The sequence below is a fragment of the Chanos chanos genome, chromosome 10, assembly GCF_902362185.1.
Source record: "Chanos chanos chromosome 10, fChaCha1.1, whole genome shotgun sequence".
Taxonomy (NCBI): Eukaryota; Metazoa; Chordata; class Actinopteri; order Gonorynchiformes; family Chanidae; genus Chanos; species Chanos chanos.
In genome coordinates, this window is record NC_044504.1 from 14,376,001 (window position 1) to 14,388,623 (window position 12,623).

General features: G+C 42.1%; 1 protein-coding gene across 1 annotated transcript; it reads right to left on the reverse strand.

Annotated features, from left to right (window-relative positions):
- Positions 1–4,403: 4,403 nt before the first annotated feature.
- Positions 4,404–6,944, reverse strand: ccdc177 (coiled-coil domain containing 177). Its single transcript, XM_030787298.1, has one exon. It carries the CDS (start codon positions 6,942–6,944, stop codon positions 4,404–4,406), a length of 2,541 nt encoding a protein of 846 aa, XP_030643158.1.
- Between the last annotated feature and the right edge of the window lie 5,679 nt (positions 6,945–12,623).

A 12,623-nucleotide genomic window follows, 5' to 3' on the forward strand; every position in this document is an offset into this window, starting at 1 on the left:
CCAGATTGAGTTGGAGAAAAAAGGGGATTTACAGAAGAGCTGGAAAAAAAAACCTTCTGTATTACCCTCATACCATCCTGCCCAATTCTGTCACTTGTGTTTTCAGACGTTGTCCATGAGGGCTGACTCATGATGACTCATACTTTGTCTTTTGCAGTTGTTAGGTTTAAAGCAAACAAAGCTCATCTTGCATCAGCTCTTACAGTCCACTTGCCTCTGTTGTTTCTTCCTAAACATTTTAATTTTTGGATATAAATCTGTTTGTAGAAATCATTAACTAGGTTAGTCATATTTTGCATCCTGCAACTGATGGAGTGCAGAACCAAGATAGCATGTCTAGTAATAATAAAGGTTTTGGACCCCAGTTTAAGGAACCCATTGAAATTGTATGTTTTTGCAACTGTAAATTAGATTTTTGATGTGCCATTTCATTTAATGAGAACTTTCTTATCCAATAATGTGATGCCATGATGTCAAAATAAGTAGTTAATAAATATTGTAGGTTAACCACCACTGGCTCTTCTTTGGTTTTGAACAATTTATGTATACGAAAGTGTAAAATCATTTGTAATAGCATTAAAAGTACGAGATCGCTTACATTTTACTCTGGAGAATTTTAAAACATCCATCAAATTCACTATTTGAAGGGAGTCATTAGAATGATAACAAAAGTACTGAAAGACAATAGGTAAGAAAAGGCAGACAAATAGTTACCCATGGAAAACTTAAGCATTTATTTCTCCTTTATTTGTATGTATACAGAATATATATATATATATATATATAAAAATGATTTTCATTCTTGATTCAATGGCATCATTCTCAGGCCTGCATGTCAATGTACCAGCTGTTCCAAATGCGGGAGCTACAGAGCTCTGCTACAAATTTAGACGTGTTATGACCTGATGTCTGAGTAGTAGAAACATATTTAAACAGTGCAAATGTGGTGCTGGGCCAAAAATATCATAACACTCAAAAATGACTCAACTTTGCTTGTCATGAGGATAACTCAGTAGAGACATAATGATGTTACAAGCAGTCTTAATCTCTTACATCAGTTCATGTTAATGTTGCATAAATCTGATAAAACCGTATAGGGAAGCATTACATCATATGTAATTGCCTATTTCTAAGACAGACTGTGGGTTTTGTATATATGTTCACACGCTTACACGTAACCCTTTAATCTTTTGTTTTTTAAAACCCTGTTTAGCTGAACTACGTCATCTACTTAGCAGTGAGTAATTCTTAATGGGTTTTGGAATGCATCTACTCTGGAGCAGAATATTGGATGATCTCGTGCCGGTAACAGCAGAAGACCAATTCATAGCATGGTATATACTATGGTATATTTTTCACCTAGCACCAGTATTTTGCATTCAACTGTAGAACCTATGACTAAAATGTGACAATGAAACCATCAAAATACACTCAAGAAGTAGTTAGGTTTCAACTGATGTTCAGGTGGTGTCTGGGACTGATATCAAGTGCTGTATTAAAACACTGCTTTCCTGTTCAACAAACATGGACTTAAAAGAACAGAAAAAATGTATGATTAGTTACTACAACAGAAAAGTAGAGATGAGAGAGCTGAATGCAAACAGAAATGTAGCTTTCCAATGACTTATGTGGGGTTGGCTCAGTTCAATCAGTGGATCGCTGTCTACATCATCTTCTCCAGTCCAACACCTGTGACACAGAAATTATTATTATTGTTAGTAGTAGTTGTATTAAGACAGTCCTCACAAATCCACAGGAACCTTTAATTCCATGTGGATTTGTTTATCATCATCTATTATGGCATACTAACCATGAAAAATGTCAAATTGTGAATGTTTTTAAAGTACACCATATATCCAACACAACATTCTCTTGGTACATGCATTTCCTGAATTGCTAATCTGTTATCATACAAATAAATAAGGATATCAGATTTTCTACATCAGAAAATGACAACTGTATTTGTCACTCGCTGTTGAGTAGGTTATTTTGTCAAAGTGCTACTTTTGTTTACACTGATTAGCCTCTTATTTCCCCACTTAATGCATAACCCCTGCAGTATGTCTTCAATCATCATGAGAAGTTTCAAGTTAACAGTTCAAGGTGACATGGAGTTAAACAATTAAACAGGAAGGAGAAAATATCAGGATTTGATTTGCCATCTTATCGATTATTTTTGACATAGAAGAACTCGTAACTGACTAAAAACTTACTGAAAGGAAGAAAAGAGATAATTCATCAATCAGATGTAGAGTTCATGAGATTTTAGAAGATTCTGACGTTCAAATATTCTAAAAATGCTGGACAATCGAAAGTGGTGGAAGGCACAGGTTGCAGAGCAGGGATGTCTAAAAGGTATTTGCTTAGACCATGAGGTACACAAAACACATTTCACAGATGAAATCACCTCTTGAACTAAGGAATGTGACAAGTTAAAGAAAACAGGTTGTATAGGGTATGGCTGCATCAAATAGCAGCAGACAGTACAGCACTAAAGGACACACCAGAAATTACAATCCTACTGCATCACCTTCTGTTGCTGACCCAGTTACAGCTGAGACCCTCTATAATCATGCCACGTTTCAAAATTTCTTACCAAATTGAGATATCTGGAGAAAACAAAAGGTAAAGAAAAAAAGCCTTAATAATAAGAATAGACTTCCTGTAGCTTGAATGCATGTACCACTAAAAATCCTATTTTAGTTAAGAATATTCCTTACACCTTGTACATACGCATTTATTTTAATGTACACATTTGCTGTAAAGCACTCATCTTCAACAAAAAATTGTAATCAAATCAAATTGATTTTCAGACATGGAATGCAATTCAAATCCAGAATAATATCAGTCTTCTCACAGACAGTAAAAGAATTCTATTGTGCATTCATCTTAAGTGATTTAACAGCCAACCTCTATGCAAAGGGATCGTGTGTTTCTGATGGAGTTATGGGTGCTCAAATCTGTGTAAGTATCTCTTTTTCCAGGCTTATTGGATGGTCAAAGAAGCCAAATGGACATTGAACCTTCCACTGTGTTAAAAAATTGACTTTTAATCATGCTTTTATACAGCTTCACAGGGAGTCACACACAGGAATGCACAATGCAGTGCTTTTCCCCACAGATATCAATCTAGACCATGCTCCAATACCGTCGTCTGAAAATGTGCCAGGATGAGATGGCACTTTTACTTGTGTGCTGTGAGAAACTGTACTCCCTCAGCACTGGCCCCAACCCCTCCCACTGGCAGCCCACTCACATTCCCATGCTCCCTTCTGTTTTCAGAAAAGGCTCTAGTGACCGTCTCTATTGCACATTGCTATGGCAACTGCTACATCAGACAGCTAGGGCTTTTTTCTCCCCTTATTTTATTTATTTATTTATTTATTTTTTGGTTTAGAGATTAGAGGATTTATCCTCGCTCATTTAATACCATTTTACTTTCACAGAGAACATAGGAACGTAACCTGCTTCCTTTTCTGGGCATGGGTTGTTCTGCTGTGATTTCTACTGTGGAGAACTGCATTCACCTGAAACACGATGTAGAGTTTGGTATAGTTTGTATGTATGACTATATATACATGACATAATTCAGATGTTTGAAAAATGTCAGGCACACATCATCCTTTACAATGAACTCATTCTGAATACTCACCCACATTTTTTCTGTTACTTATACAACAAGCAATACCATTTCCAAATCATAATATGCTTAAAAACAGGTTACCTTCCTGTGATAATTAATGAAAAATGAAACAGACAGACATACCTAACAGAGGAGGAATGACGTGGGTGTCCGACTTTGAAAACCGAGTACCCTTATGCTGATCTAGGACACGATGCTTCATCAGCACCTACGTTGTGCTGAGATCACTCTTTGTAATGTCCCAGAGCATGGCTGCTTTGTCAGCGCTTCAGTGTGAAACTACTACACTTAGGCATATCTCGGCCTACTGCAGTAGGATAGAAACAGTATGGTCCTTCAAAAGTTTAAGTCTCATAGACGCTTTCAGTCCTCTCTTTTCTCCATTCGTCACTTAAGAAATACTTAATCAAAATCACACTTGTCATGGCGCCCAGATTCTTGATCAGCAAGGTTCTTTTTATATTAAGAGTTCAGTGTCGCTAACTTAAAATAACATTTATATGTCCCAACGGAGACAAATCCACTGATTTTCATGGACCAGAGAGATGTTAATCCAGGTAGTAAAAATAAAGGAATAGTTATTATTTATACATGGTGAAGATGACACAGTGGTGGGAAAAATTATTGGATATTTAACATGAAAAATTAATCTTGGAATTGACCAGCTATGCAGGAGCTATGGCTCAGCAATGGGGCTTGCAAGGTGGCTCAAACACCCATCCCAGCTGTAATTGGGTGGGAAGTGCAAAATATACACGGCTCACTTCTCATCCAGACTTGCTTTCAGTTGGGCCTCCAAGGCCATTTTATCAAAGGTGCGCATGTTAGTCTCTTCACGGACGCGGTCTCGCACATGAAAAGAGGCACGGGCAACTGACCGAGCGCTCTCCAGCACAGCGCGTTTCTCACGGAAGATCTGCTCGCTCTTCTCCAACTTCCTCTCAATGGACTGGAGCAACTCTAAACGCCGCTGCTTCTCCTCCTCTTCCACTCGCTGGCGGTTGAGTCTCTGTAGCCGCTCCTTCTCCTGTCTGCTCTGAATTGCTCGCTGAGCTTTCTCCCGTGCTCGCTCCTCTGCCACACGAGCTGCCTGTTGTGCTCTTTTCTCTGCTTCTTTTACCCGTGCTGCCATCTGCTCCTGTTGCTGGCGCTCGTGCTGCTCAGCGGCCTTACGAGCTCTCTGTATCTGTAACCCCTCCCGTTTAGCTTTCTCACGCATCTCCTGTCCCCGCTTCTCTTGAATCTGTTCATAGTTCTCCAGGGAGCGGCTCAACTTCTCTTCAGCCGATCTTCTGGCCTCTTCACGTTCATCTGCCTCTCGCCGTGCGATCTCCTGGATCAGAGCTGCATGTCGCCTCCGCTCAGCACGATTGAGCCCACGGCGCTCCTCCTGCAACTGGTGCTCCCGCTCCTGTCTCTTCAGCTCTGCAATGGTCAGTTTCTCCCTAAGAAGCAGTTTTTCCTGCTCTAGCATGGCTGCCCTCTCCTCTTCCAAAGCTCTGAGGTTCTGTTCTTGTAGAGATTTCCTCTGCTTTTCTTCACGAGCAGCCTGCTGAAGTTTCTGTATCCTATTGCGTTCTTGCTGCTGAGCCAGCTCACGCCAGCGTTCTTCATTCTCTGCAGCTTGCCGAAGCTTGGCTGCTGCTGCCTCTCGCTCCTGCTGGCTGAGACGTCGCTGTCGGGTAGAGACCTGTGACTGCCATGCTCTCTGGCACTGCAGCACTGCTCTCTGCTTCTCTCGTTCCTCACGTTCCCGTCGCAGCTCCTCCAGACGCCGCTCACTGTCCCACTGAAGGTGTGCAACATAACGTGTCTGACTCATGATGTCCTCCTCCTGATACCTGGCTAGCATCAGTGCTGCAATCTTGCGATCACGCTCAGGCACTGCCTTAAGGCCTCGTCGCTTCACTTCCCTAACGATGCGCTCCACCTTTTGTGTAGTTTGAGGAGAGTGACTCAGGTCTCCTAAGCTAAGGCTGCGGCCCATTAAGGAGTTGAAGGTGGCTAATGTACGGGCACGGGGACTAGATATCTTTACCCAGTGATCTCTTCCCCCATCCCAGCTGTACGAGGAAGAGGCTGATTCTGAGGAGGCACATGTGGTAGTTGTTGTGGTGGTTGTTGAAGTTGTAGAAGAGCATACAGTCTCTCGTCTTCTTTGCAAGGACTCCAGAGAGTGGCTCCTACCTCTGCCTTTTGACTTTTGACATGTGATGTAGCCATTATGTTGAGCAAATGGACTAGTGATACCATTGGCAGGGCTCTGTGCTGCAGACTTTGACACCACTGGAGCCAGTAAGCTGGATGCTCTTGGGAAAGAAGTGGGCTTAGGTGTAGATCTGGGAAATGTATTTGCAGACTTTGTTGAAGTGCCAGTAGCCTTCTTGGACACCAGACCAGGGGTTGACTGAGCTGATTTTGGAATCACTGTAGCTGGAATTGTACTTCCTTGGACTTTGGCTGAGGGCTCAGGTGATGATTCTGAGCTTTTAGCAGCTGCATCCTTAGAGACTGGACTGGCTTTTGATGGCTGAGCTGAAGTGGATGAAAGTGATTTAGTGGAGGAGCTGGAACTTGAAGGGACAATTTTCGAAGACTGTTCTGAGCTAGGCTGGGTAATTTTAGATGCAGGGCCTGCTGCCGAGATATGTTTTTTGGTTGAGCCTGAGCTACCAGGGGGTGTTTGGGGAGCCGAACTGGGTACAGTAGAGCCAAGGTTAATTGACTGAGATGACATGCCTTTGACTGTGGCCTGTGTTTTTTCTGAGCTTGCTGGGCTGCTGCTATTGTTAAGTGCAGCTTGTAGGATTCGTCTCTTTTCTTCTCTAACAATCCTTTCTCTCTCCTCTCGACATTGTCTCAGTTTAGCATGCCTGTCCCTTTCATACATCTCAAACATCCCTGTGGCAACCCGCATGCTTCGGCCAGGTGCCTCATGGGCAAAGTCAGACAGTGGGCGGGGCAGGAGCTCCACAGGTTTAACTCCACACCGTGCACAAGCCTCCAGGGAGCGAGGGCTGGTCAGTACATAGCGACTACCTTCAGCCTCTGGAGAGTCAAAGTTGTAGAGGTCCAAATGCAGCTTGGGCTGCTCCGGCTCACTGTTTTGCTGTTGGCTCTCCTGAGGGCTCTGTTCAGGCCCTGCTGTCGGTTGTCCTTCTGGGCTGCTTTCCATGACTGCTTCTGTCCCTCCATCGGTGATCTGTTCTGATATGCATGGTGCTTCAGATGCTGCAGATGGGGACTCAAATTGTGGGCCCCGAATCTTAGCCTGGTCCTCAGATTCCAATGGGTCAACCATGGTCGGCTGTATGGAAGGTAAAGGAACACAGAATGAGTAAGAAAAGAATTCTGTTGAGAGAGAGATAGATTAAAAGGCGGCAGACTTACAGGCAGAGAATCTGGGGGATTACACTGCCATGCCTAGAGATCAGCGTAATGCAATCAGAGTGATGCAATCTGCGATTGCTGGAGCCCAGCTTGAAAATGTATGTATATTTTACGCTCTGGTTATGTTAGTGAAAGGCTCCCTTCCCCTTGGGGCAAATGTGTAAGACTATAAATAAACACTAAGTAACAAAGATGAGGGAACTGTTTATGTCTTCCTTTTTACAGAAATCAGAGATCTTGGGGCTATCGGGCCATCTTAAATTCTATTGGAATTTTGTTGGTCTCACATCAATATTCAAAATGCCCCACCCCCACCAACATTAACCCTGCCACAAACACTACGTTCACGTGTCACGAGCAATTCACGTGTAAACAAAATCCTACAGATGTGATGGTATGATTTTTCTCACTGGCTCTTAAATAGGTAATCATTTGCTTTACCCCCCATTCAAATATCTGAAAAGAAACTGTGTTTTAAGCGAATACATCTGTCCTGATCACATTTAGGGCAAATTCTGTAAACACTTCTGAGTCATTCTGATCGATTCTGTCATTCTAGAAAGCTTGTGGGAGAGACGTTACAATTCCAACCAAACCCGCATGGTTGCTGGCCATACCGATTAACATTGCAGTTAATACAAACAAGCATTCAGGTATCACAAATTCAAGACCCTTTCCCGACTGACCTGAAACCTCGTCGAATATTTTCAGAATCGATGCTTTGTTCCCAGCGAAAACATGTAGTACCTCTTGCACCCAGCATAATAATGTCGGGTTACTGAGAGGGAGTTTTTGTTAGAGATAATGCGTTAGGCAGTGCCATATTTGCCCACAACGGCGCAGCGCATACGGTCTCTTTCTCTGGTGATGGACAACTGCTACGGCTTTAACTGCTGTAAGAATTCTGCGCGGCCTACACAAAGATACCGCAGTCGCTTTCCTTACTGGAGCAGATATGTCACATACGTTCCACTCCTTCTCTCATCAGTCTCCACCTGCTGTTTAGCACCCGCATCCCAGCACCAAGCATCATGCTCCGCCTCCCTCTGTGCCAAAAATATTACGGATGTTCTCCTCGGTGTCCGCAAACCTTTCGGTTTAAAATCGGGCTTTAGCTGAAGGCAAGTTAGAAATACTCTTTGTATCTTAGTGTTTTTCAGAATGAAGATGTCTATTATTACCACCGCTAGATGGATCACGCGATATAGACCCACTCCCTACGGTCTTTGCAGTAAGCATAGGGAATGCCGTGGGGATGAATTTGCATTTGGAATTTCACATTAAAATTGCATGTTTAATGTCTTCGGGGACGTATTTGTAGTTTCTTGGCAAGTGAAAGACACAGACGTCTAATCTAAATGGTAAGGATAAAAATATTGAGCACGTGTAGCTTATATGTCTTTCCAGAAGGGGGACATTTACTGTTTACCGTAGTATTTTCCATTTTAAGTTTTCCTTAGTTACATCCACCTTGCAGCCAGTTAAGCTAACCTGTAATTCAAACATATTGTATTTTGCTCAATAACTATAAACTGAGCGATTTCCCAGAGTCAGACTGAGGTGAATTGGTGAATATTAGTATTTGTGTTGACAATTCTTACCCGAGTTCATGTTAATAATTTCATAATGTAGCACCATGCGTGATTCACGTTCGCTATATTAGTCCCGACACACAGTCAAGTCCAGATTGTTGTAGTAAGTACTAATATCCACTGGCTGGCGCCATATGCACATATTGTGAATAGAAGGCTACGGCCGAGACAAAAACAGCCATTTATTTATTTATTTATTTATTTACAGCTCGACGATGATTTCACACTTGTTTGAGTCGTTTTAGTATAACTAAAATCAGTCTCTCTTTGTGCTCTCCCCTTTCCACCCCAAACTCTTTTATTGTCTACAATACAATATTTTTGCAAATACGTCGAGTTGTGTAAAGGATTACATTTAGTGTCAGATTTCCAGGACGCACTGAACAATGTCACACCCGCAAAAACCAAATAAAAAGTTCGCAACAGAATTAGAATGACCTTTCCTCTGTATACGTGTTTATTGTTGCATTGCAAGGAAATAATGAAAAGAATTTTAACCACTGTCCAAGAATAGGATGAGACAAGCAATACTCATTTCTCCACAATAACTTTGTCTGTACACAAAATCATTCCAACAATTTAGACATGTATAAATATTTTAAAAAGAGAACATGGATTTTTCCATAACCCAAGGTTAATGTTTATATGACATAGAGAAGGCTCTTCATTTGGACTGTGCTCGAGAGGCGCACAGAGAACATCTGGTAATCTGTTCCTATGGCAGCCACAGAGTTGAGCTTTTGTGAAGGATGTAATCTGTTCCTATGGCAATCACAGAGCTGATCTGTTGTGAAGGACAAAGCAGACTGAGTTACAATCATAGAGCAGAGTTACAGTCAAATTCTCTACAACCGCAGACCTGTTGTGTCTTACTCTTTTAGAAATGATCACATTGCATATATTTCACATTATGATTGCAATTTGTATTCTCTCTTAACCAGCAAGAAGTGGTTTTGTTAAAACAAACTTCTTTAGATATTATTTTTACATTATCTTTAGAGTTGATTCTGCAGAGCTCTGATATTAAGTGATTCAAATCTAACTTTTCTAAACAAAGACAAACAGTGAGCAGAGTGTCACAGTTCACACTATATATCATTGTATACTATCTATTTGTAAAGGCCTTGAGTAGTTACTATTCATTTGGAACGACCCCCCCCATCCAACTGCACACAGTCACTTTCAAACAGAGTTAGGTACTGGAGGAACTGGAATTTGTATCATCTGATTCAAAGTGTCCAGAGAGCCATCCAGTGGGCACCAGCAGGGAAGCTGGATGGGTAAAGTACTGAAGAACTGAGTTCAGAGAAATCAGCTGCGGTGACCCACTAAACTTCTGACCCTGTGGGGGAACAGTGCGATTTTAATTGACCCCACCCATGACCTATATCAGAAGGACAACATGTGAGAAGTGACAACAGGGAACGTGCTGTCTACCGTGTACCTTTGAGGGCATGGGATTTGGACGGGTGGGCACGGGGGGTAGGTTTTGCACAGATGGGTTCACTGTGCTGGGGTATGCCCCCCAAAGTCCAGACTGAGGGTCACACAGAGGTGAGTAACATGGTGCAGTTATGAAATCAAAAGTTTGACTGGGGTTTGTGTCTGTGAAGTTTTTTGGATATATCATAGTGAATGGTTCCCATTTCTTCATCACTTTTGCTTTTGGTGGTGTTCTAAAGTGGTTTCATTTTCAGCAGATACCAATGTTATTGTAGCTATACAAAGTATTTAAACCATAGACTGAAGTTTTTTATCTAATGGATACATGCTCTTCAATAGTCTTGTCTGCCTATATTCACGAAGTACAGGAAGCTACTGAGCACTCTTTGTTTCTGATTGTAATCACGCTTCAATTTTTAAGGTTATAACTGCTCTTGCTGGGTTGATTTCTACTGGTTCACCTGTGGTTGTATGAAGCCATAGTGGTTGATATGACAAGGGGAAACATTTGAGGTTTTATTTTGTTTGGAGACATTCGTCATCAAATCTGTTTATCCAAGACCTCGTTTTCTAGATATGGATGTATACACTGAAACCAAACATTATATTTTTGAGATTCTTCTAACTGGGGTTCATTCTGATTTAAGGTGCACTGTCTTATCTTGATGTGTATCCATAAACAAACCAGTAATTACCCCTACAGTCACTTGAAATATCTCATTTTCTTTTGGCTCTTCAGTCTTTGATCTCTTGGGAGTCATTGGACAGGAAAGATGTATGGGGATTTTGTGAGGGCCTGTTTTACTTTTATTTGGGGGGGACAATGTTCTCCTGTGATTCCCAGGTATTTTTGTCCAATTCTCAGCACAGAGACTCCAGCTGGTCCCAGTTTACGAGTGTTCAAAGCCTATCTTTGTGCTAACCATAGAAGTTTGCCATCTGTCTCTACATGTTGACACATTACGTAATACAGCAGTATTCAAATTAATCCTCAGAATAATCAACAACTGACATGACCCATGTTCTATTTGACATCCTAAAACAAATACACAGCAACAGTACATTTACTTGAGCAATATTTCCGTGATTTTTACAGGTAGAGAGACCTCTTCAGTCAAGTTTTGGATGCTGAGCCATCCAGGAAGGCTGGTCCTTGTGAAAACTGGGACCTCTGCTTGCCCCCAGTTCACATTTCCAGCTTGGCTCTGCCAACAGCGATGGCCACGTTTTCTTGACAGTTTTGACAATTCTCCAGTCCCAACCTCTTGCCCTTACCCCCCACCCCTCCATTTGGGCTGGCACAGGAGGAATGGACCCCCTCCATGCTGTAGGGGGAAAAGGTCCCAGGGACTAAGCTGCTAATTCAATCAGTGGTGTGGTATGCTCAATTAAGCACCCATAAGAGCCCAGAAAGGGTCCGGGGGCCCAGCAGAGGGCAGGCAGCCCTACCCCTGGGAGCCATTAATTGTGGCTGACAGTGTGTAAATACTTGGGGTGAATAGGCGGCGCAGGTGCTGGACACCCCAGGCTCATCTCAATGGCCCTTTTCAAAGCAGTCTCTCCCCCCCCCCTCCCCCCACTCTTCCTTTGATTTCCACATATCAAATAAAATGCAAGAACAGTGAGGTAGCGAGGTTGGTGTGTGAGTCTCCCTTTGTCTGTGTGTGTGTGTGTGTATGTGTGTGTGTGTGTGTGTGTGTGTGTGTGGTTTACGGTTTAGGATCTCGTTGCATTGAGTAGATGCTATGTCTCAGATATAAACATCTGACAAGTGGGGGCATTTTACTGTCCTCAACTGAGAAAATCCTTTTTTATTTCAAGATATTTTTCTGGCTACGATCAGTGTCAGGTTATCAATCTTTAGTCACAGTAAAATGTGAATCAATAGGAAATATCAACCAGATATTTAAGGACAAAATTATGCATATGTGTGTTTGTGTCATAGGAGATGGCACTGTGGGAGTCTGGATGATTTGTCCAAGCTAGAGATCGTGTGTAGGCTCCCCAGATTCAGGAGCCAGTGAAAATCACGGCCGTTACATGTAAAAGATGTGGAATTCATTAAATGAAAGCCAGATGAGCAACTTAAAAAGGAGAGGGCTCTGCATCTGACCTCACATTTTTCTGTTTGAAGTCCCCTCTCTCTGTCCATCTTTCCCCTTTTTCTTCAACTTCTCTCCCCTACTTTTGTGTGCTTCAAACAGGACAAGGCCAAAATGGCATACTCAAACAATTGGGGAAAAGATTCTCAAGAGATAAAGCATGTAATAAATTACTTACTTTTGTCGGATTGCATAAGTCTTGTTTCGAGGGGGGCGTGTCACCTCCTAACTGTATGGTCTTATCCATGAAAACCTCTTAATTTTCAGTTGGGATGCAGACTCCTCATGGTTCTATCCTCAAACTTCATTAAAACAAAGCAAGAGAGCATATATACCACTGCCTAAAATCCATCCTTGATCCACAAAACTTGCTTTCAATAATATTCATTTGTTGGAAAGAATCTGCAAAACATGTTTCTAATGAAATACGTCGGGATTGACTGGAAGTCCTCC

Bases quoted from the DNA above. Each gene is read 5' to 3' on its own strand.
- ccdc177 (XM_030787298.1), bottom strand. From the start codon at position 6,944: ATGGTTGACCCATTGGAATCTGAGGACCAGGCTAAGATTCGGGGCCCA.